Source organism: Hetaerina americana, unplaced genomic scaffold (assembly GCF_022747635.1).
Source record: "Hetaerina americana unplaced genomic scaffold, ioHetAmer1.1.p SCAF_105, whole genome shotgun sequence".
Lineage (NCBI taxonomy): Eukaryota > Metazoa > Arthropoda > Insecta > Odonata > Calopterygidae > Hetaerina > Hetaerina americana.
In genome coordinates this window covers 1,041,808-1,066,022 of record NW_027286126.1, presented here as the reverse complement: position 1 = coordinate 1,066,022, position 24,215 = coordinate 1,041,808, and the positions used below count along the sequence as shown (strand labels likewise).

Here is a 24,215-nt window from a genome sequence, read left to right as displayed (position 1 = left end):
AAAGGTTTTTTCTTCCTTCACAGGCACGTGAACTGAGTTAATAGTCCCCTTTATTCTGCTATGCACGAAAATGGCCACACCTCCATTTTTATACGTGGCCCGGCAGAATGACGACACTAGGGAGTAATTTGAGAGTGAAATAACCTTAAGTTCTTCGTATTTTAACCAATGCTCTGTAATACACAAAAAGTCTGGTTCACACTCGTTCATAGCCACTTCAAGCAGGTTTACTTTGTTCCTAAGGCACTGAATATTTACTTGCGCGATTGTTAATGGCTGTCTAACTTTGACTAACCCTTTGCGGAGGTCAGGCGGGCCTTCAGAAAAAAAAACCTACTGACACAAACATGTTTCGGCCAAAAGTCGGGACTTTCCACGACATCTTTTAAGTCTTCACCGACCGATACACGAAAAGAGGTATAGGTGCCTCTAGATACCTTTAACTGCTCGATCTCAAAGCACTTGCCAGGTATTTTACTTGATACATACTTTTTAACTGCTTCGATTGACGTGTCTTCTTTGAATCGCCAAGCGTGTATGTGGACCATTTTCGGCAGCCCGACTAAATCACTGTCCAAGTTTGACGTCCCCACAATTGGCTTTGGCCGAGGTTTCCGTTTATATGAGACCATGGTGTAGCCCTCGTCGTCTTCTTTCCTCATGTTGCATGCAGTGGTATGCGGTTCCACAGGTGGTGGCTGTACATTTCCTTTGCGAGCAACGGAAGAGTACGGCAGCGTCACCTTAGGAGCACGCTCTTTATTATTAGTATTATTATCAGTAGCTCCGACTTGAGAATAATTAAACCGTTCCATGTTACTTTTCTTCTCTTTCACAGTTTTCACGGGAAGTTGCGATCGCTCACTTTCCAATGAGTTGGTGATCGATATCTTGACGTCACCCGGTATTTCCCTCGGTTTCTCATGCGTTTTCAGTGGACTCGTTTTTAGAATGGCGATTTCCTTTGACTGGTCATTTATTAATTTCAAACAGTCCTTGAGCTTGACCTGTAGATCTGTCACAATATGTAGGACTTCGTCTTGTTTACACTCAATTTTTTTAATTGCGTCACATGGACCAAACAAACACTTTTCACATCGATAGAGTAATTGCGAGTTGTTGGCTATGGAATTCGCCACTGATTCCGTAAGACCAACACATCCGTAATGGAAAAATGACTTACAGCCAAAACCACATTCCAAATATAGCTGGTTTTCGGGAATATTTTTGGAGCAAATATCACACTTATTATCGGAAGTCGCCATCTTGAAAAAATCTCTGAAAATAACCAGAGTTCAAAATCTCTGAAAAATCGCTCACTAGATACAAGTTCTATCATTATCAATGGTGATTTTAGAAACAATAATTCCCATGACTCAGGATAGTATTGTTATATATATTTTTCTTTGTAGGAACAAGGATATCAGCCTGTAGGCTAATTTAATAATTATTTATCACACATTTTTATACCTTTGTATCACTTTCATACCATGCATTGTAATCTGTGGATGTGGTTTCTAATCTGAACACCTTTAAAGAATAGGAAATATGTCAGATTTGTGCTGGATTGACATTTGAAATAAATGCAAGATTTTTCTTATTCTGTTGCAAACATTTTGTGTCTAAAAGGTATGTTCTGTTTAGCGAGGATTTTTATTTGAATTTTTGAATTTAGCAAACATGCTTCTTTTAATTGAACAGATTCTGCTAATACTAAAGTGCCGTCTCCTGAAGATGAAGAAAATATTAAGAAAGCTAAGGCTTGTATTAAAGAATGTCACATTGAGCAGCTTATTACAGAATCTAAGTTCCTGCGTTTGGATTCATTATTGGAGCTTGTTAAGGTTTGTCCCCATGAATTTATTTATGAAAGTGTTAAAAATAAAAGCAATATTAAAGATGTTTGGAAATTTGATGTTGATTTTTAAACCTTTATTTTCCATTAGGCTCTTATTTTTGCTTCCCATGGACCAGATGGTCATGGAACGACATATGATGAAGACACAACAGTCTTTTTCTTAGAATTACTGCTGAAAATTGTAATTCAGAATAGGTAAGTGGCCTAAAATTTCCAAATTTGGCATGCTGTGGTTATGTTTACTCATTTGATTTAATCCTTTCTTACTGACACATAGGACATCATGCTTGCCAGGCTAGCCTAGTGGTACTGGTCAACCAAGCAATTGAACCCTTAATCCTAGTGAAACCATGGGTTATATTTTGTGTGGTGGATATTATCTAAATCAAAGCAATTCAAATAAATTTTAATTCATGAACTGGGCTGGTGATTTTTAAAAAATGGAATTAAGAATCAATTAAGTACTTTACTTTTTGTGAACTAATTGTTGCTTTAAATTCATATTAACCAATAGTTTGCCTGCCTTTTTAGTTCTGCGTACAATGTATATGTTGCTTGCTTTTTGCGTTTCATTTCTAATTATTTTACTAAGTAATTCTTATGCATATACACACACCTTGATGAACAATTCACTGCAGCCATAGCTGATGGAAAATAACCAAAACTGAAAGTGCATTTAATTGACTATCAAGAGAAGAAATCATAATTTTGGTCTAACAAGTACAAAATAAGAAAAAATAAGCATAAAATGGAATAGCAATTTAACCAGATGATGATGACATTGTCAGATTTTTTAAAATTTTTATTTTGAGTCTGGATATTTTGTGAAGTCCAAATTCTTTATTTCTTTGATTTCCAAAATAATGAAGTTTGAATTTAAATGTGTACTCTTTAATCCAGAGCAATGGAATAACCACAAGATTTAAAAAATTTCAATCCTGATATTATTCTCACATTTTGAATTTTAATTCCCAAATCTAGAATGATCAGTGTAAAAAAAAATGATTCAAAAACTGTTAATATATACTTTTTAAAAATATATAGTTATAGAAAAAACATATCGCATTAGTGTTGCAAGTTAGTGTTCAGTGTCTTGTTAGATGGGTTTTGTCCTGCTAATTGAATCTGGAGCCCTCATTTTTGGGTGTGATATGGTGAAATTGTATGTTGTTTGATTCAAATGACTAAACCTTCTTGACCAGCAAATCTCAGAATATATAAATGCATAGTGGTAACTAAATGCACTCTCTTGCATCCATTTCCCCTATTGTCTTCCCTTTGATCTGTTGAAGTAGCAATCATATCCCTAAGGCCGGATGATAAAATGTGTAAATTCATCATTCTTTCTGTTCTATGTATGAAAGTTTTCTCCAGAACTTGAAATGTCAATCTCCTTGCTGTCAAAGCAATGAACCACACTTGCCATTTGATGTACTTGTATATGTGATTACACATTAAAGCTATTCTCTTCCTTCCACAAGTTTCCCTTATTCATATATATCTTAGCATAGTTGTTGACAGTAATGCCTTTTCTAGGCTTCAAATATGGTCAGCTAACATTTCTAAAGACATTCCTGAATGAAAATCTCTAAAGATTTAGAGCCTCTCCTCTCTAGTTGGTGATGTGACCTGTCATTATTGAGCAAAGACATAATACATTTCTGAAAAAGGTATCAGTTATCAAAAATATAGCAAACCAGAACAGGAGCATTGCATAGGTAAAGTAATGAAAAATACATCAATGCTATGCGGTTAAAGTTACACAGTGGTAATGCTACAAACATCATTTAATCCCAGTTCCAGATATTTCTAGAATTATTCATGATTACAAAAATTAATTCAAATAAATATAGATTGCATATTGAAGAGATTCTATTTTAAGCGTTTGATTTATTCAGTCATTTATTAATATTTTACCTGTTTAATTCTACTGTAACATTGGTCAATGCGTTTCCAAAATCTTACTCTGTTATTTAGGTGCATATCTTCCATGCCAATCTGCATTTAGGTAGAGAACATTATTTTAGATTCCTTTGGGTACTCTCTTTCAATAAGTTGTTCCAACCAACTTTTCCTTGCGTACTTATTTTTTTGTTACATTTATAAATACTCATCTCTTCCAGTACCTGTAAATATTCCTTGTGCATCATGTCAAAATATCATGTCAAGTCACGCATGACGTTCTCAACCTTCCCTTCCTCTCGAACCATTTACTCTTCTATCATAGAGTTTGGTGATCCTACTCACTCCATTCTCTCAACATGTCTAAACCAGAACAATTAGCTCACACTTTTCTGTTACTTTTGCATCAAATCCGCATTTTATCATGTCCAACTTATTACTCTATCTCATCTACTTTTACTACCAACATTCCACCAGTACTCGCCACACTCAAATGAAATTTACTTGTATGCTTACCCCTGTTTCACTTCCATTTGATAATGTAGGTAGGCTTAAAATTTCATGTAATCTGCTCATCATATACTATGCTGCATGTATATTTTTTCAGTCTTAAACAAACATTAATTTTTTAATATTCCATATTCTATGAAAAACCTTTCTACTGGTCAGCCCATGCCTTATATTTTCATTTATTATATCATTTTCAAAAACGTTCTACAATGCATGCAGATTCATTCACCTGTTCAATTCTTTCACTGTTTATCAGTATTATGAGGTTACCTTCCCATTATCCTTGTCAAACATGACTCTTTTTGTTTTGTAATGCAGTCACCCTCAATTTCATTCTTTCTGTTGCCTAACTAAAGCTATTGAGGTCTGTCTATAGATCTTTTGTTTATCTAATGTCTAATGATATGCATATATTATTCATGTATTTTCATACCATAACCTGGCAGTCACAATTTGCCATGAACTGAATCACTGCTTTCCTATGCATATCATTTTTTTAATCTACCAAATCTGAATACCATGTCTGTAGTGTTGATGGATGGGGATATCTTTGTTCCATCATTTCTTATTTTTACCTCTATCTGAATTTCATAAAAACATGACACATTGGTATTTAACTGTGTTTGTAAAATTTCCTTTATTTTCCCTTAAATTTTTTCAGGGATAGAGTGGGAATCATTTGGCAGGGTGTGCGTGACCACATTTATAGTCTTCTAATGGGTGCTGCTGTTTGTGATCTACATTTTCTGATGGAACGGTCTGTTGTTGGATTGCTCAGGTTAGCCAGTGCTCTGATGCGCCGTGAAGATATGAGCCCTGTGGTGAGTAAAAGGGTACCTTTTGCCGCTGGCACTCTTAAATTTATCCAAATTCTTTAATTGGAAAAGGTGCACCAGAATACAGCATCCACACCACCTTTAGCCACTTGTCAAGTATTTCGTTTTGTTCGTTGGGCAGAAAATATTTTAATTTAATTTCCTAGGCCACACTTTGTGGTTTTGATATTGTCAGTCTTAGTGTGCACACTGTGGCTGGTTCCATAATCATTAATGGACATTATTTCAAATGTTCATTTTTCTTGTGTTATGCTTGGAACCCATTAAGTAGTATGGTATATCTCAGCCCATTGAATGCACTATGATTTTTCAGTTTAGAATTTACAAAAAATCCATGGATCAGACCACAAAATATTTCAATGTTGACACTTAATAGGAAGAAAATGGAATTGTTAAATTAAAAAAACGGTGAGTATATAAACATTTGTTCATCACAGAATCCCGTAAATTCACCATTCACCGCTGCTAATATCATACATGCAGTTATTATCATTGTGGAAAAATTTAACCTTTCTTTCGTATTTAAGTGGCAGTTTTTGCACAATTATAGCTCTGATATGCATTCCGACACTATTTTTCTTCATGAATCCTTCACATCATAACCTTTTCCCTAAAAAATCTGTAATGGACATGCCTATCACTAATTTTCTCTCTTCAATGAAAATTATTTTTGTTGAAGCAGTAGTCCCAATTTTCCGGTGATTTATTATTCCATTCTTAACATGTTCCTCAAGCCTTGGCCATATATGAGCAAATAAATGTGAAGTTTTTTTTCTCCTATCTGCAATCACTAAATAAATTTTCTGCTTCCTCCATTCTCCTATTATCTTCTCAGTTGTAGGTCGACCAAAATGACATTCAGCTGCCCTGATTATGTGTTTTGAAGCATAATTAACAAAGTCAAGTTTGAATGCAATAGTGTCTACAATCTTTTCCCCTTTTTCACAAATGTTAAAATCACAAGATTTGCTTCATTATGGTTTCATGTTTACCTTGGGCATTTATGCGCATGTATGATTAAGTGCAGATAATGCAGCTTGAGAGATCTACATCTACATCTACATAATACCCCGCAAGCCGCCGCAAGGGCGTGTGGCGGGGAGATTCACAAATTTTGATCTGTAAAACCTGAATATGTCTTGGAATTTTGTCCTAAGATTTTTGTGGCCATCCCTATGTATATTTAATACAGTAAGCTGCCTTAGTTGTTATATTTTGCTCAATTTGAGTTTCGGGTAATTATTTTCCCTTTAAATCCCTCTGAAGTTAACATTTAGAAAGTTTTACTATCCAGAGTTCTAAAAACGGTAGGTTTTAGGTGCATGCAAAGACCAAGATGTCTACCCCTTTATGAAATTCAGGGTCACACAAGTAAAACAATAAATTACACCTAAGGAGTTTATGTATCAGTTCATTTTGCAGTGATCAGTCTACCTGGTACTTCATTCTTATATTTTTTAGATGACAATCTATTACTTAAGATTCAAATTTATGTAACAACTTTTTAAAAATTTTCTGTGAAAACTTAGTTATTGTCTTTACATGCTCACATTGGAAGAAAAATGGCTGCTTTTCAACTAAATTTAGCTTTTTTCTATCAGAGCTCATTTGTTGACTAAACAACTTATCATTCTGAGTACCCTTATGGGCTGGCCTCCTGTAATGGAAAAAGGATGGTATGTCCATTATGCTTAGTCCATAGTTGGAATGCAGAAAATGAGTGTGTACCTTAATTAAGTGAGCTAATAATAACTGAATTAGGTGTGTAGGTAATTTTTGTGATGATTATGTAGTCGGTTGGAGAGTATGGAAACTATCAGCATATCTCTTGGTTAACACACTGGATTAAGGAAAACTGCCAAATGTCCATGTTTCAAAAGCCAGATACTCAGAAATTCCTATGATTACTGTCCTTAGTGCTGTTACTGATGTCCTAGTGCATAAAATTGAAACTCTAGGTAATGGTATCAAGGTATCAGCACTTAATTTTCTTGCCCTGGGTACAAACCTGAAAGTTTATTTATTAAACAGGTGCTGCAGTCACTTCGAATGCTTCTTCTCCTGAAGTCACATACATTAGCTCGCATTTCGAGGCAAATTGCCTATGGACTATATGACATTCTAAAGACTAGTGCTGCCAACATTCATTCTGATACTGACTGGTCAATCATTTTTACCTTGCTGGAGTGTGTCGGTGCCGGAGCACACCCACCTCGTATTGTTGGGGAAGTTGGAAAAATACCAACTGGGCAAGGTGAGTTTGTCTAAACTTTTTACTTAGTTACTAGTTGAGCTAGTTTATATTTTGATTTGCTAGCATGTCATCATGCTGACCCCCTTTTTTTAAGTTAAAGCACATAATTTTCTAGTTCCCAATCATTTTTTATGCCCTTTGTATCCATATTTGACACTTCCAAATAGAAGCATATGAAGAATTTGTATATTTTCCTTTCTCATATCTTGAACACCATCAGTTATGCTGAGCTGAAACCACTGCATTAGAATATTACTAGTTCAGAATTTGCTCTCTCCTTTGTTGCTTTTGTTTTAACAGGCATTTATTTACTCTTTTGTCTGGAAAATTAATGACTTCTTTTTCTTTTGTGACAAAAGTCTAATAGAGGTAGTGCTTATTGATTCAAACATTAGAATTCCTTTGGGTTGTTATCAAAAAGCCATTTGGTTAAAGAGTATGCTTCCGTCAAAGCACAAAATCGCCTTCACGAAAACATATTTCTGCAGTCCTTTAATAGGAGTTATAATTGGTGATTTGATTTTTCAGGTACAAAGTCAGATGGAGAAGATAGCTCACATGGTGGTACTGGGGATGAGGACAATGCTTGTCAAAGAACGTGTACATCAGACTCTGAACTGTATTCAGGTACAGGAAATGCACGCTCAAATCATCGGAACCTTCGTTCTGCTCATCAAGTATCACATTCCCGACCCACCAGCCCAGATATACCACCTGTTAGTAGTCCTGGTGGATGGATCCTGGTTTGTCATCAATAGTTATTTTACGTATGATGTTTAAAGAAATGGGTTTGATTAGCCCACTCTAGTTGGGTTGAAAGTTCATGGCATACATGCCAAAACCTGTTTTTGGCATTTTGAAGAAATGTAGTGAAAAGGTTATGTAGGTGAAAATGACTACTGACCTCCTTAATGACCCTGGTTAGTTAAGTTCAGTCCCTTGGCTCCTCCTCTTAAGGGAGGTGAAAGTTTGATTTCCCATTCAATAGTTCTCCCCAACAGCTCTTTCCTCTCTGCTTGCTGCCTTTCCACCATGGAAGTGCGAGAAACTTTCAACTGAACTATACTAGGTCTTTGGGCTAGAAAAGTATTTCATGAATTGGTCCAGAAATTGAAATTACTATGCCATGATTACCCTTATTAGTAAATTTAATTCTTTTTTAAATTCATTGGCATGAAAGTTCCAAGTATGAATTATCAAAGTTCTAATTTAGTGGTTTAATTTTCTCCTAGGTTGGTAGAGAGGGAGAAATCCAGCCTCTTCAAGTTCGCCCAATGCCAGGGAACCAATTCAGTATTGTCCATGATCGTGAACTTCTCAGCCATGACCCATATGCACTAGTTAAATGCTGTGAGAGCTTAGCATTTTTGGTCCGAGATTTAGCTCATATCACTCCATACAACTTTGAGAATTGTGTTCACTGCATTCGGACCTTTGTGGAAGCCAGTTTAAATGGAAGTAAGTAATACTCTTATGCATATCTCTTAAGTTTAATACTGTCTCTCTTTTTCTTCAAATAGTTAATAGGTATTTTTTCCATTAAATGTAAATTGAAAAATAAAATGAAGGCCTGAGTTACAATGCGAAGACCGTATTACAGAACCTGTTGAGTTATTCTTAACAAAAAAATCAGCTCTTTATGATAGATTATATAAATGATTTTTTTGACTGTTGAAATATTGTACCATTTTCACGCCACTCAATAATTATAGAATATTAGGGTTTCTGCATCAGGAAAGTGTTTTACTAAGCCTTAACAACTATTTATGAGTGTTTCAATCCAACAGTTTCAGAGTGTAAAAATTATTCGCCTTGTCTAGGCGAATGATTTTTACACTCTGAAACTGTTGCATTGAAATGCACATTAGCGGATGACTCCGTTAAAAGTTACTGTTGCGGCATCTCCTGCAGTTTCCTTGGAGAGTTATGAGTGTATTTATAAGTCCCTAAACGCTGCATATAATTAGGTCTCAATAATCATGTTAATACAGTAAAACCTCCCTGTTTCTAAATTCAATGGCCTAAAAATACTGGGCTTCAAAATTTTTGAGGTTCAAAGTAAATAAAGATTAAAAACTATATCCCAATGATTCTGATATGAACAGTGAAATCAAGATGTCATTTATTTATCTGTAGCAATGCCAGGCAATTAGGCCCAATGCCATTAATTCAATTGTTGACACTGCTTTTGAAAAGGAAGCATTTTAGCTATGACTACAGGTATGTTGCAAAAAAAATTAAATTGGATGCCTACTCTTAGGAAAAAATGAGTAATATAACAGTGAAGTGTTGGGTTTTTGCCTTATTTTAATTTTTTCCCTACCATCATCTTGATTGGCAATAACTTTTTTGTATGATGCTTTCCTTTAGCTTCTACTAGGGTGATCTGAAAAGCTCTAAACCTGATGATGAAAATAACATTTTATGTTAGCAAAAAAGTTTTATTTAAAAAAATAATTGCCTTTAATATCAAAACAGTTCATCCAGTGGTTTTCTAATGCGGTTATCCCGTATCGGTAGTGTTTCTCCAGAAGTGCTGAAAGATTCTCACTAAGAGCAGCAATCACTTCTTAACTGGTGGATAAATGTAGTCTAGCAAGGAAACTTTTGAGTTTTCAGAAGAGGTGGAAGTCTGTGGGAGCTAAATCTGGGGAATTGGGTGGATGTTATAACCCTTCATAGTGCAAATCTTCCAATTTCCCAATCACTAAGACACTTATGTGGGCAGATGCATTGTCCTGATGGAAAATGGTTTTTTACCTGTGCGAGCCAGGTCAGCTTACTTGAATTTTTGCATCAATTTTTCATTGGAAGAATAGAATAGCACTCTTTAGTTATTGTTTTACCTTTTTCAAGGTTGTCAATCAACAGAATTCCTTTCGCATTCCAAAAAACTGATGCCATGAACTGTCTCACTAATGGCACCATCTTTGCCTTCTTCGGAGCTGAAGGACCAGCCTCTATCCGCTGCATGGATTGTTGATTTGATTCTAGTCTGTAATGGTGAATCCATGTTTCACACATTGTCACATATCGATTCAGAAAATCACTTTGTTTTTCGTAAAGTGCACCAAGCACTGTTTGAAAAGAACTGTCCTAATGTGTTTTTGATCTACAGTGAGCATGAGCAGCACCCATCCTGCACAAAGCTTTGTCATATGCAATTTCTCATTTAAAATGTAACCAATGCATACATTTGATATCCCTACAGTATTAGCAATTTCATGCACCATGGTAAAACAATTTCCAAAATAATATTGTGCCCTTTATTGATGACTTAAGGTATGGTCGTACTTTTCGGGCATCCTTCACATGGTTTAACCTCAAGTCTTTCACAGCCATGTTTTAACTCGGCCGCTCATTTTTCATGGTGTATATTGAAGGAGAAGAGTTCCCATACACATTTACAATCCTTGAATGAATTTCAGTCAGCATGAAACCTTTTATGAAGATTTTTACCACTGTTCAATACTCGATTTTTTCCATTTTTAACTACACACACACACCAAAACTGATTCAAATGACTGCCTACAGTGAACTGCTGGATGGAATGGCTTGCAATTTTGCATGACATCCACTCACAGTTGTTCCAACATCAAATCATACATATGATGAGAAAAAATCATAGGTATGATGATGCCATTTATGGGCAAAGCTGAGAATTTTTCGAACCCACCTCACATAATAAAGGTTCAAGTTAATCATTTTGTATCGTGAACTGTGGTAAGTTTCTCTTTCATTATAAGTTACTTAAGTGTAACCTCAGCTGATTTAGCAATATGCTTGTCTCCTTTTCATATTTCAATAAAACATTATGATAGGTAATACTTGCATATCATATCTGTCTAGATAAAAATTAACTCTTTGTGTTTTGGTAATAAATATAATGTCTTCAATCAGGGACAGTTTTCATTGATTAGGTATATAGCAAATAGTGTTAGGATTTCAATGACTTTATAGAAGTTTTGTGATATTCGTTTTAAAAACAATCAAACTGCTTAGAGTATAAGAAATATAAGTAATAAAAAATTTTCAGAATTAAAATTTAAATGAATATAAGGTGGAGGACAAGGTTTAGGATGTAGGGTTTTTTTTATTAATTGGGGATGATAAATGCAATATCTTTATAATATGCATGCAAAGATTTGGATTGCAGAAACTTTCATGGATGAAATACAGTTTTAAGAAAAAAAAATTAAATAAATTATTTGAGAATTTGTCCCCAGACCAGGTATATTTTCTTTGTAGAAGCATTTGGATTTATCCATCCTAAATAGCATACATAACTCTGTGATTTTTTAGGAGATTACTCTTGTTTTAAATTACTTAATACCTGGCATAAAAAAATGAAGTTTTACTGTAATTGTTTTTTAAAAAGATATTTAAATTGGAATTAAAATTTTATTTTGTCATTAATAAGCAGCAGACTTATACTGAAATATTTATATCAATCAAGAATCATAATGGTCATCAGCAGAAGAGGGCATACTCATGTACTGAATATTAGCTGTATTATTGTTTTATGTATTTGAAGCTATCCTAGAGTAGTCCTTGCTAAGTGTATTAATAATCCTTGCTTAAATTTGCTAAAAGACATATTTTTTAAGCAATTGATTACCATGAATCTTGCCCTGAGTTTTAGATCCTTCTTGAGTGTCAAATAAAATTCATTCCACAGTGATAAATTTAAAGGAAAAAACAATGGAATGGGCAAAACTTTAAACCACGTCATGATCCCTTCTTCTCTTCCAAAATGAGTTTCTCCCACAATAAGGCGTATCACACCTTCGTCCATCCTTTGTGTCTTTCTGCCAAGGCTCGCCTCTCTCTTGACAAAATACTCAATATGTCTTATGTGCATGACCACCTTCGTCTGCTGGTCCTGCAAAATGGCAGAATGTCTGCCTCAAAGTAAAGAGAAAGGATGATTCTTGTTCTTTAGCGGATCTTCTGGGTCTCTGATTATCGCACTTCCCCCAAAACTGCTCAACCCACGCCCCATCACCAATACCAAATAAACCGCCAGCACCCCATAACCGCACTACAACTTTTTTCAACCCTGCAAAACTCCATTCTGTAGGGGTTATCAAGGCCTCTCTACATATCTGGAGCCAGTGCACCCAAACATTGGTACAAATATACTGCTACACCTATCCACCAACCCTGACCCACCAGAACAATGCTTGGAGGAAGTCAGAAAGACTCCCCTCCCATTACACAGGCACCTACCCTCCACCACTCCTCCGTTTCCCCCTTTCAGCCTGAATCCTCACAATTCGGTATCTAAAATAACTCGTATTAAAAAAACGTATTCTTACCAAACGAAGCATGCTAGCTCACAGGATAAACACTGATGCATGATGCACTTTCCTTTTTTTCTTCTTTCCCTTTTCATGCACCCCCAACCACAACTTCAACCACATCCAAAAACCAGAACTGCTACCGTCCCCACTCAAGCTGATGCCTTGTCCTCTACCTCAGTTGCTGCCCCCTTTCCATGGTGCTCTTGTGCAGATATTATTCCTGCAGGGAGACACTAGCAGCTGTCTATTCTACTAGCAGCTAACTACTGTAAATCTTCACTATTTCCTGCTAATGGTAGCAGAGCGCAATTTGCAAAATAAGGTTTTATCTACTCCCAAATATTGTTATCTAGAAATTGAAAATCTCCTAAGCAGTGTGAACAAACTTAAAAGGTCAAAACAACTTTAAAATGAAAAATTGATGGTTGCTGGTAACCAGCTATCAACACATAATGGTTCAGTGCTAAACTGTGTTTGTAGAAGTCTTCATCACTTTGCTTGTCATTCAATGCTAAATGCATCATCAAGGATTGATTATTACTGGGATCTCGGATCAAAAAATTCGCCTGGAAACTAGATGTCAGAACACATTCCTATCGACGGAAACAAAGATCAACACCAGAATAAATATGAATTCCTGGAGCAAGAAGATTCCATACTCAAAAAGCAGTAGATGAACTGTGAGTAGAAATCTGAGACAGTACGGGACAAAGTAAGGCTAGGGTACAAGATCTAGAGAATGAATTTGCTTGAGTCTAGGAAGGGGGATCGAGAATGGCTTCTGCAATACCTGCAGCTACAGCTGCTGATTATTTATTGGTCAGAAATCTTGAAGAAAGCAGCAGCAGAGTTGCAGAAAACACTGAAATAATTAGCCTCATGAAGATTAAAGGAGAGAAGCAGGAAGAATAGGTTCTGGAGGATACTAGTCAGGAATTTTGTTCTGATTAGGATGTTTCCAATCCCAAAGCATACCACCAAACATAGCATTCCCTTTGAAAAATGCTATAGTGTCTCCATTGTTCATCCCTCTCACCCTTTGACCCTTAACTCAAACTGAAAATGATTTTACAATCGCTTATCTATGTCCTTGATTCTTTGAATGAAACAGGTGTCATAATCAGTCACAAATTACCCCAATCTTCTGAAATTTTCATCCCACCTCCTCTCCCAAAACCTTGCGCATTATTCCCACAATGCCGAAAAATGCTCTCCCAACCCTTCCCCTTGCTAGACAGCAAAGGCAAATAGGTTTGAGTGCTTAACTTTGTTTTGTTATCGGGTTAGTCTCACCTCCTTTTGGCAGCCTATTACGACAAGAGAAAATTCTACAGAAGAATTTTTCAATCCCCTCACCCGCAGTGATACCAATTTATATACTCTTTTTTCCGTAAGGAAGTCATCCTCTAAAAATATTTTGTTGGAGAATAAAGTCCCCATTCCTTGTAAACATTGTCGTTTCAATACTACATCAACTTACCCTGGAAAAATTTATATCTTTTACATAACTTATCCTTTATAAATGCACCCACAATTTCCATTGTCTGCAATGTGCACCCATGCATGGGTATACATCTACAACCACACCTATCCACCAACTCTGTTCCACAAGAACAGTGCTTGGAGGAAGTCGGAAGCCTCCCCTCCCATCACATGGGCAGCTGCCCTCCATCACTTCTCAGTTTCTCCTTTTTACACATTCAAGCTGATGCCTCGCCCCCTACCTCTGCTCCGGCCCCCTTCCCAATGTTTCTTGTCTGGATATCATCCCTGCAGAGAAACAATAGCAGTAGTTTTCTATACTAATTTACAGACAAGTTAACCCCCATTTGTCACGGCCAATATAATAGTCTATTCGGGTCACTTAGGGTCAGGCCTCCTGGACGGTATATCTGCCTACTCACGAGGCAGAACATAAGAACTTTAAATCTACCCAAAGGAAAATTCTGTGTGGTTACCTTTCATGGAGCCCAGAGACCCAACCCACCGCACTACATAGATAGGAAACCTGGCTTCTCCATGTTGTATGTGGTGTAGACCTAGATACCCGGACTGAGGGCATCAATGAGCCCTTTAAGATGCTGGGGTGTATCTGACCAAGACCTGGCAGATTAGGTAATGGAAGAGCAAACAACCCACCACCACCCTACCCTGCATTACTGAATTGATCGATTTGGCCGTGTCGGTAATCCAGAATGGACTTTCATCACATGGTTGCCAGCATAGGTGCCAGCCATACCACCCCATCCTACAAAGCATGGTCCCAAAACAAAGTGCTGGTCAACTTCATAGGTGCTCATGGTGCTGGCAGTTTGGGCACTCTGCAGAGCAGTACAGAACCAATTCCAGGTGTGGGTCAATGTTCCCACAGAGCTTCAGATGGCAGGGTGACAGTCCTGCGTTGCACTGACTGCAGTGGTGAACACCATGCAGGGAATGTAAGCTTCCCTAAACTGACCTTACCTCTGTAGCCAACATTGCCACCATCCACCCAGATGCCTCTAATACAGATGCGAAGAACACGGAGACAGCAGCCACCAAGTACTCTGTGTCAATGAGATATTAATTTAGTGACCTTTCTTTAGGGTATGCAAAATCGGAAAAACACAACAGGTTTGCAATGGATCAGATATTCAGTAACGCTTCCTATGTTGTTTTCGGCATGGGTATCTCATTATATTCCAGGAATACCATGTACACTCACATTTGCTCCCATGCTGCCAACCTTAGATAAATGTGATGCAAGCATGAATAGCTTTTGTTAAAAATTCATGGTGCCATCGGGCAGAAAAAAAAACCAGACTATCTCTCTAAGAGTATTTTAAGATATGGTATATTAGGATGGGAATCCTCTGTTTCGAAAATATTAAATGATAAAAAATAAACTTGAAACCTAGAGAAAATGTCTTAGACTAGATGAAAATGTACACTCACTATAGTTGGAAGAAACTTCTTGTAACAATTTGGAATTCTACATGTAGATTGCCTGTGAAGATATGACATCATAAAATAAAACTATATTCATGACAACTATAAAATTCCTGATTTAAAAAAAAGGAACTGGAACGAATATCTAAACCTTCTAACTTGATTTTAACTGCTTCCAGCCACTGGCTGTTTACCATTTTTCTCTGGTGTGTCAGGATTCTGTTATGTTTTTGATTGAGCTGTAACATTTTTGATTTTTGTGTGATGTTGTGTTAGGAATGTGCGAGTTGTAGTATGCCGCTTTTGGTTTTTGGTGTGTGGTGAGTTCATTGGCATTAAAACTCTTAAGGTTTTCAAGCAGGGGATTCAGTGTTGTGGGTAGAGAGGTTTCTGTTACATTACCCATGTCTTTAATTGTTTCCATCAGGGTAGTAATATTTAAGTAATTTCTGATGAACCACGGAGCACCAAATATTCTTCTTAGTAACTGGTTTTTTGACGATTGAAGCCGTTTAAGATTTGATGGAGCTGTTTAAGTCCAGGCGGGTGCAACATAGGTTAGGAGCGATGGCAGCATGGAGGAGAAGATGAGGTGTCCTGTGCTGAGTGATAAGGAAACTGAAGTCTGTAGGATAGGCCATAGGGCTTTTAAGGCAGCTTTTACTTTCTTGATGGCATATGATATGTGGTGTGTCCTATGAAGACTTTCGTTGAGGTAAATCCCCATGTATCTCACCTTATCTAATCTCAATATACATTCTGTTCCCAGTTGGATTGAGGGCCCTTTCTCAGCCTTGGGCCTCAAGGTGAACAGCAAAATTAACTTAAATTTTGATTTATTTTCAACTTATTTTTACATTTTGTAGATGAGAAGAAAAGTGTGAGGAGGGTAAGTTCTCAAAAGAATCCATCTAAGTCTCGTAAAAAGACCCAAAACAAGAAACGCGATGATGCACCAGAATCAAGAAGTCGTAGTAGCCTTTACAGTAGTAGCAGTGCCATGTCCTATGATGCTGATGAAAGTGATTCTGAAGAGCTCCCAGGAAGCTACCACCAAGTTTCCATTCAGGTAATTGTTTATATGACAATAAATGCCCTCCATTATGTTTGTAAATTTAATTTTTTCATGAAATTCCTCTGGCACTAGTAAATTTTGAATATAATCAGTCTTAATCAGTGTGGGTTTTGCCAAGCATTACCTGGTGAACCCTCTTATTAATGAATGTCGAGGAACAAAATTTTCTCAGGTCATAATGAAGGATAGACTAAATGATTGATGCAGTACCAATTTTCCCTGTGAGATCACTCATAATTTACTTTATCAATGTGTTAATAACTTTAAGGAAGTCAGTGCATTGGTTATAATAGTATAGCTATCCCTAAGTATAACATTTTTTATGAATAAATAATTTGAACTGAAGTTGGCCATCATGTTTAAACAGATCCATTGACCTACCAGTTATGAAATACAAAGAGTATTCAGGTTTTTTAACACAATTTCAGCAATATTGAGAAAAAATAGTGTTGGGACAATAACACTTTTTTCTAATGCTCAAATTGAATACATTTAAGTTAATTAAAATTTTACCCTTGTGTCATCTTTATTTTTCTTTAGCTTATTGATTTTCATCGACAAAGAGAAGGTTTTAACTAGACATTGCATTTTAAATAAGCCTAACTTTAATTTATATCATTTGATCCATATGTATACTTTTCATCCGTAGTGCAGAAACCAAATTCACATAAGTGCGCATGTAAAAACAAAAATGCAGCAAGTAGTGATATTTGCAAAGAAGTCAATTTGACTGTCCTCTGTTGCTTTAGTATGGTCAAATTACCTCAGAAAAGATTTGGTTTTATAACCAAAGAATTGTAGGCTCTATTAAAACTCCTAGAAAAAATATATTTGTATTCATGAAGCTCAAAATTGCTGTTTCTTTATAGCTAGTGTTAGGTCTCACTTGGTATCATGCTCCTAAACATTTAAAATATTCCATTATTTACTTTTATTTTAATCTTACACTCTAACTTTATTATGACAGCTATTGGACCTCATGCATACTTTGCATACTAGGACAGCACATATTTTCCGATGGTGGTCCGAGGAGCAGAAGGCTGATCCCAACTCTGATCAAGTACAACCTTTTATGCCTTCCTTATGGTCAACAGGCTGGTGTCCTTTGCTGCAAGGCATTGCCAGGCTTTGTTGTGATAGCCGAAGACAAGTGAGTTTCACATGGATAGATTCATAGTATATTTAAAATTATTACTTTGTATATGTTTTTTATGGGGACGCGGTACTCCAGGGTAGAGCATTGGACTACTGACTGGAGGGTCCGGGTAGGATTCCCAGGCATCCCTCTATGGGTACCTTCAGCTCCACCCAAGCTGTGTGGTTTTTCAGGTACCAGATCTTCCTGGGAAACCATAGCCGGAACAGGGAAAGGAACTGGCCTCTCCATCCTGATATGTAAATTTAACACTGCATTAGGCTTAGTAATGGTTGAACTCTACCATCACCTAACAAACCGACCTTTGGTTTAATTGCTGTGTTTCATATGTTTTGTATCAACATGTTGCCAGCGTAAAATTGTTAGGTAATCTGTTAGATCAGACAAGGTACTCCTCTAGCTAATTGTCTCGTGTACTTGCAAAATTAAACTGCTCTCCATAGAATAAGGTATATTAAGGATTTGGATTCATTGGATACTCAATTTATTGGTCATGATAACTTATTAAGGCAAAATTATACTTGAGTAGTCAACAGATTATGGTAGATTTTGGATGGACACAGACTGAAAAACAAAACCTGACAACCCACACTACAATAGACCCCTCTTCAATTCCACTTACTTCCACCCTTTATTCTATGCAACAAGCCTTTCCCTTTCCTATCCCATCATCATTTGTCCAATGTAGGCCAACTAAGTCTTCAACATCTGATTGCTTAAAAATGCTATGCATCGATCTTTCATCGACCCTTTGGATTTCACCAAATTATCTACTCTTCTCTCCCATCATGCCCCATGCATGATACTTTTTCCTTTGCTTTCCTTTCTGTCCATTTCATTTTTTCTATCCTTCTTCTCACCCAATTTTCAAAACCCTCCAATCAATGCCAATCATCTTGCTACAAAGGCCATGTTTCTGCGCCATGCAAAGCTACTCTCCCTTTCAAAGTTTCCCTAGTATTATCATAACATCCTTATTCAATATCCCTGTCATCAACTCCCTCCCCCTCGTGAAAAAATTAGGCAATATATAGAATAATTTATTTAAAGGTATCTTCCAATTTCACATTAGTTAATTAATTTTTTAGGTGAAGTATTTGCAATCCAAAAAAGCTGAGCAGAGTGTACTGCAAACCTTTATTAAAATAATTAGAATTAATTACCATGCCAAACTTTAGTTTTTACCATCTGCAGATATATGCAAAGATAACTTGAAATTATTAATGTTTGCTGGTAATCTATGAAATATTCAACCAGATGCTGCTCAAATATAGACTTTCATAAGAGAATGTTGCGTCCCCGAAAACTGTCACACCCTGATGAAGTGAGAGGTTAAATGTATTATTGAAGAATTGCCTCCATGTGAACAAATTGGGAATCAGAATGGTGGGGTGGCTAACATACTGGCTTCCCACCAAGAGGGCCCAAGTTTGAATCCTGGAGAAACATCTTTTTTAGTGGTATGCTGTATGGTTTTTTTGATCCATGCTTGAGGTGATTTGTTGAGAGCACTTAAAGTGAATTTAACATCCTTTGGATGGGAGGTTAAAACTGTGGATCCAATGATATCTTTGGTTGAAAAGTAGGTTAATGCTGATGCTGGGTTTCTCTTCAGCCTTCTTCCTTTTCCATTCATCACTAATGGTGCAAATGATCTCAGATGTCAGTTGCCTCCCCTGAAGCTACTACTAATACATGAGAATAAATTTATGTTAGATTAATTCTAACCTCATAGTTTTTTTATTATTGTTGTTTGTCTTTATTTTGTTAATTATGTTATTAACATAATTTTGTTTCATGCATCAAAATTATAAGAAATTGTACTGAGAAATCCTGGTAAACCCTAGTAGTGGAACACTCATTTACTGAAACAATTTTTACCATGTAAATTAAGATAAAATACAATAATGCCAAAAAATAAATTATGTATAAAGTTTACTCAAACAAAATTATAACAGCATCGTTTGGGACCATGAAGGATCGTAATATTTTCTTCTATCACGGAAGATACCAACCTGGAATGCGTGGGGATCGAGATGGTGCGGGGGCTAACGTACTGGCTTCCCACCCTGAGGGCGCGGGTTCAAATCCCGGCGGTGTTGAATATTTTTCAGAGGTATCTCGATCCCTACTTGAGGTGCTTTGTGGAGGGCACTTTGAGTGAGTACGCCGTCCGTCGGATGGGACGTTAAACTGTGGACCCCTTGGCGCCTTTCGTAAAGAGTAGGCTAATGCCGACGCCGGGTTTCTCTCCACCCTTCATCCTTTCCTATCCATCCCCTATGGCGCAAATGACCTTAGCTGTCGGTCGCCTCCCCTCAAAACTACTACTGGAATGCGTAGTTGTTTATTATTTATAAAAACAAAAAATATTCAAAATAATTAGTTTGTTATTTAGGATGTCTTCATAATTCTTTTTTACCTGAAAGCTGTCAATAGCTATTTGTTTTTGCCGATGATTCAAAATTTTGTAAAAATGTAACATAGTATAATTCTTAAATAAATTTGTAGCATGCATAGCCACTGTATTATTAGGGTTATGCTTCGTATGCATGGTATGCTGCAAGTTTCCCATGACCTCGAAATCATATATAGCCTGATCTTCTGGACTTAGGACCTCTTGATGGTTTGAGAAGTTTCTGAATGATAAATAAGCTGGGAATCAATTTTCAAATTGCCGTTTGCATTGACACAAAATAACTGTGAGATAATCTTTAATTAGGTTGTGGCCGGGCAATGCATTCTCCTCTGCTGTTACGTGTACAAATATAGGTCCGCTTTGGCATCTTCTTCCAGACCCATCTTGTCATAATTAAAAATCTGCAGTGGCAGGTAACCCTTGGAATCATCGAGCTTTTTGAAGTCACCGATGAAGTTCTCTGCTGCCTTTGGCTCAGAACTTGCTGCTTCACCATGCGTCACAGTGCTGTGGATACCAGTTCTTCTCTTAAACTTCTCGAAGCACCAACGGCTTCCCTGAAATGCTTTTTCGCCCATTGATGATCCTGGCATCATCTTAACGAGGTCGGCGAAAATCACTTTCGCCTTCTCACAAATGATATTCTTTAATAGTGTCACATTGCAATCGCTTGTTGTTTATCCATATGATATGCAACCTTTCAGCATTATTGAGAATATATAGCTGCTGTGTAGCTATTCTCGTCACTCCCTTTATATAGCAAATATCTCCATAATTTTGTCCTTGTTCTTGAGGATAGTGCAAATCGCTGATGCAATTTCTGTGGTTATTTTTATTCTCTTATCTTATGGCTGTTTTCTGATTGCTTTTTCTTCAGGGAAATTTTTAAAACTATATGCAAAATATTATTAAGCTCTACACCAAAAATCACAATATTTTTGAACACAAGTTTGGAAAAATTTGTGATCATTAGCGGCATATAAGATGCTAGCAGATTGAGTGCTAGAATAAACTGAAGTACCAGGCTAGCAATCATTCCAGAAATTCCCTTTTTCTCATCACCTTTTTATGCAAAAAGCGACCAGTTAAAAGTCATTTTTGCAAAAAAATTTGTGTGTAGTGTGAATTGCTTGCTATGCAAGGTGTTCATTAAGCAAGGTTCCACTGTGTTTTGTTTAAGTTAACATGACTTTAAGGTGCAGCTGTTTATAACACACCAAATCGATCAGAGTATCATACCAATTGTAAAGCAATACATAAATTTTTCTATTGAATTGAAACAAAATGTTAGAATTGTTATAATTTTAGTTTTAGTCTATTGGCTTAAGGTAGGATTTGGTTGTCCCTTGGGCTACTGCTGTACCCCCATTACCCACATGACACAAAATATACTTAGACCCCAAACTACGTATGGCAATGGCTCCCTTTAGCTCTTCATACTTCCACTTTTTACCTCTCTTAATTACATCCAAAAAGTCTCCCTCTTCCTGGCCTTTCCAGCATTCCTCCCCTCTGTTACCATCTTCAGTGTCGCACTGGTTCTCATTATCTCTTGCAGACATTTGTCTTGCCATCTTTGAATTTCTCCTAACAGCCATCTCTCTTCCCCCACTGTGCCTAGAACTTCATCATTTTTTTCCTTTCTGTCCATTTTATTTTTTCCATTCTTCCCTACACCTACGATACCTTGAAAGCCTCCAATCTACACTTATCCTCAAGCTTCAATTACTAAGTTTCTGAACTAATATGTAAAGCTTTGCTCCATACAAAGTTTTTAGTTGTATTTTCTTTACATCATAATTGAAGGTAACTGTTGTCAATTCTCGCTTTGCAAACACTTCTTTACTTTTTTAACCAAATGTGTTGAGAGTAGTTATTGAAACTGCATTCATTGTTTAAAAAAATAATATATATGTAAACAACAAAAATCGTATGGTATGGTTTTATAATTCCTGAAACATTCTTGCTAGATTCTGGGCTAATAATTGTTCCAGATCAAATACATATTTATAAAATGTAAAATTTCATTTCTGTATTTATTTTAGGTAAGGATGAGTGCCATAACCTACCTGCAAAGAGGGCTTTTATTTCATGATCTTCAGACCTTAACAGCACAGGAGTGGGAATCATGTTTCAATCAGGTCCTCTTCCCTCTACTTACCAAATTGCTTGAACCAGTTCCACAGCAAGCTCCCACGGGCATAGAGGAAACAAGGATGAGAGCTGCAACAGTTTTATCAAAGGTAAAGTTTCATAACTGTATTTTGCCTCTTACTTTCAAGTAATGATTTGTTTACTTTTATTTAATTTATGTCGACCTAACTGGATGAATACAAATGTGAATCATACAGAGGAATGGAGGATTACCTGGTGGTATCTGACTGATAGCTAAAGAAACTGTCAAATGATGTATAGATCTTATGAAATTTTTTCTGAAGGAATTGGAAAAGTTGTAAATTTTGCCAAACTTCATGGCAGTACGACCAGTTTCACAATGTGACATCTTTGGGTTTGTGCCTGAAGATGTAGCATATGTAATTTAACCAGTCATACTGCAAAGAGGTTTGGTGAAATATACATAATTTTCTAAATCCTCAAGATGCAATTTCACAAGGTTGAGCACCGTACCAATGTAAGTTTTTCTGCTAGCCTTGTAGTACTCATCTTACTCCAATGTGTTTTATTCATAATGGAAAAAAATTCACCTACTGGCTTAAATTCAACCCACAGGAAAAATTCCTTCAGCTCACCGCAGGGCCATTGTATCATAAATAGTAAAGATTAGTATTATTCTTCATCCCATGTAAAGGTAGTTTCTGTTAACTTTATTTTGAGATATATTGTTTATATTATTCTATCCATTACCCATTTCCCATGAAAATTTGGTTTATTAATTAAACAAATGTGTACTAATGATTGAATGGTAAATTTCAATGCTCAACTGTTTGAATTCTTTATAATATAAATATAGAAATATGTTTTCCTACAATTTCACCAACACTGTTAATCATAACTATGATTGAAAGGCAGTAACAATGCTGCTTTTGAAAGAGCTGGGCAATCATGACCCATTTGATTGCCTTACAGAACCAATCCCTAGTGTAGCATTTGCTGATGTGGAATTGCAGTGATATGAAAAGAAAGGATGACACAAGGCAATGGCGTTTTATATTTTATTCATGCAAGGGTGCCATAAGTTATGGTTTTGAAGGAATTGTATGATGCTGCCAAATGAAAATTAAGGTGTCTGTAGGAAACTGTAGAGCATCCACCATACTTTTTAGAAATGAGCTGCTCTGATTTTGAATTGCTTCTGGCAAAAATTAATCACTCTGGAGATTTCTCTTGATCACTCCCACAGGTTTGTGTAATTACAATCAGTGTAAGGAAAGTTAAATTCACATAAAGCATACTTTTATGCTTGTAAGTACCACTATTTCTCATGGTACCCATGTAACTATGCAGTTGATAATGTATTTTAGGTTACCCGAAATACTTTGGCTTTAAATCTACAAAAATTACTTTTTTCCAAAATGCAATGGCAATTTTTGTTCCCTTTAATCCATCAAAATTTGTTAATGCCGCAGCTAAAGATTGAGTTCTCCATAATGAAATACATACCAAGTGTATTGTCACCTTCAGCATATCCTGACATGTAGTCCAAGGGATGTGCTCCAGCCTCAGACCAAAATCCCCCGTTTTAGTTTGAAGAATCCTCACGAAACAGTTTTGGTGAAATCAGTTAACTAGCAATCTTATGGTAGCAGTTAGAGTGAATGACAATTAACTTTTTTCTTATATATCTGTGCTTAACATAAATTATAATAAATGAATTATTTCATAACATTAGAAAAACCTCTAACATCTGCTGTTCCTTCACATAAGACAACTCAATTCGCCACACATTTTTGGCAAAACTTTATGATATCAATGTGAAATATCAGTACAGAATCATCTCAAGCTGTCAATTTTTC

At 36.3% G+C, this 24,215-nt stretch overlaps 1 protein-coding gene across 2 annotated transcripts in view; it reads left to right on the top strand.

The window, feature by feature from the left end:
* garz (Sec7 domain-containing protein garz) overlaps positions 1-24,215 on the top strand; it is an 84,308-nt gene that overhangs the window by 38,461 nt on the left and 21,632 nt on the right. For both annotated transcript variants that reach the window (XM_071599106.1, XM_071599105.1), the window contains exons 18-26: positions 1,702-1,844; positions 1,947-2,053; positions 4,932-5,091; positions 7,138-7,360; positions 7,889-8,103; positions 8,593-8,818; positions 16,458-16,660; positions 17,634-17,816; positions 22,287-22,484. In XM_071599106.1, the coding sequence (XP_071455207.1) occupies positions 1,702-1,844; positions 1,947-2,053; positions 4,932-5,091; positions 7,138-7,360; positions 7,889-8,103; positions 8,593-8,818; positions 16,458-16,660; positions 17,634-17,816; positions 22,287-22,484 (1,658 nt within the window). The remainder of the gene's footprint in view (positions 1-1,701; positions 1,845-1,946; positions 2,054-4,931; positions 5,092-7,137; positions 7,361-7,888; positions 8,104-8,592; positions 8,819-16,457; positions 16,661-17,633; positions 17,817-22,286; positions 22,485-24,215) is intronic.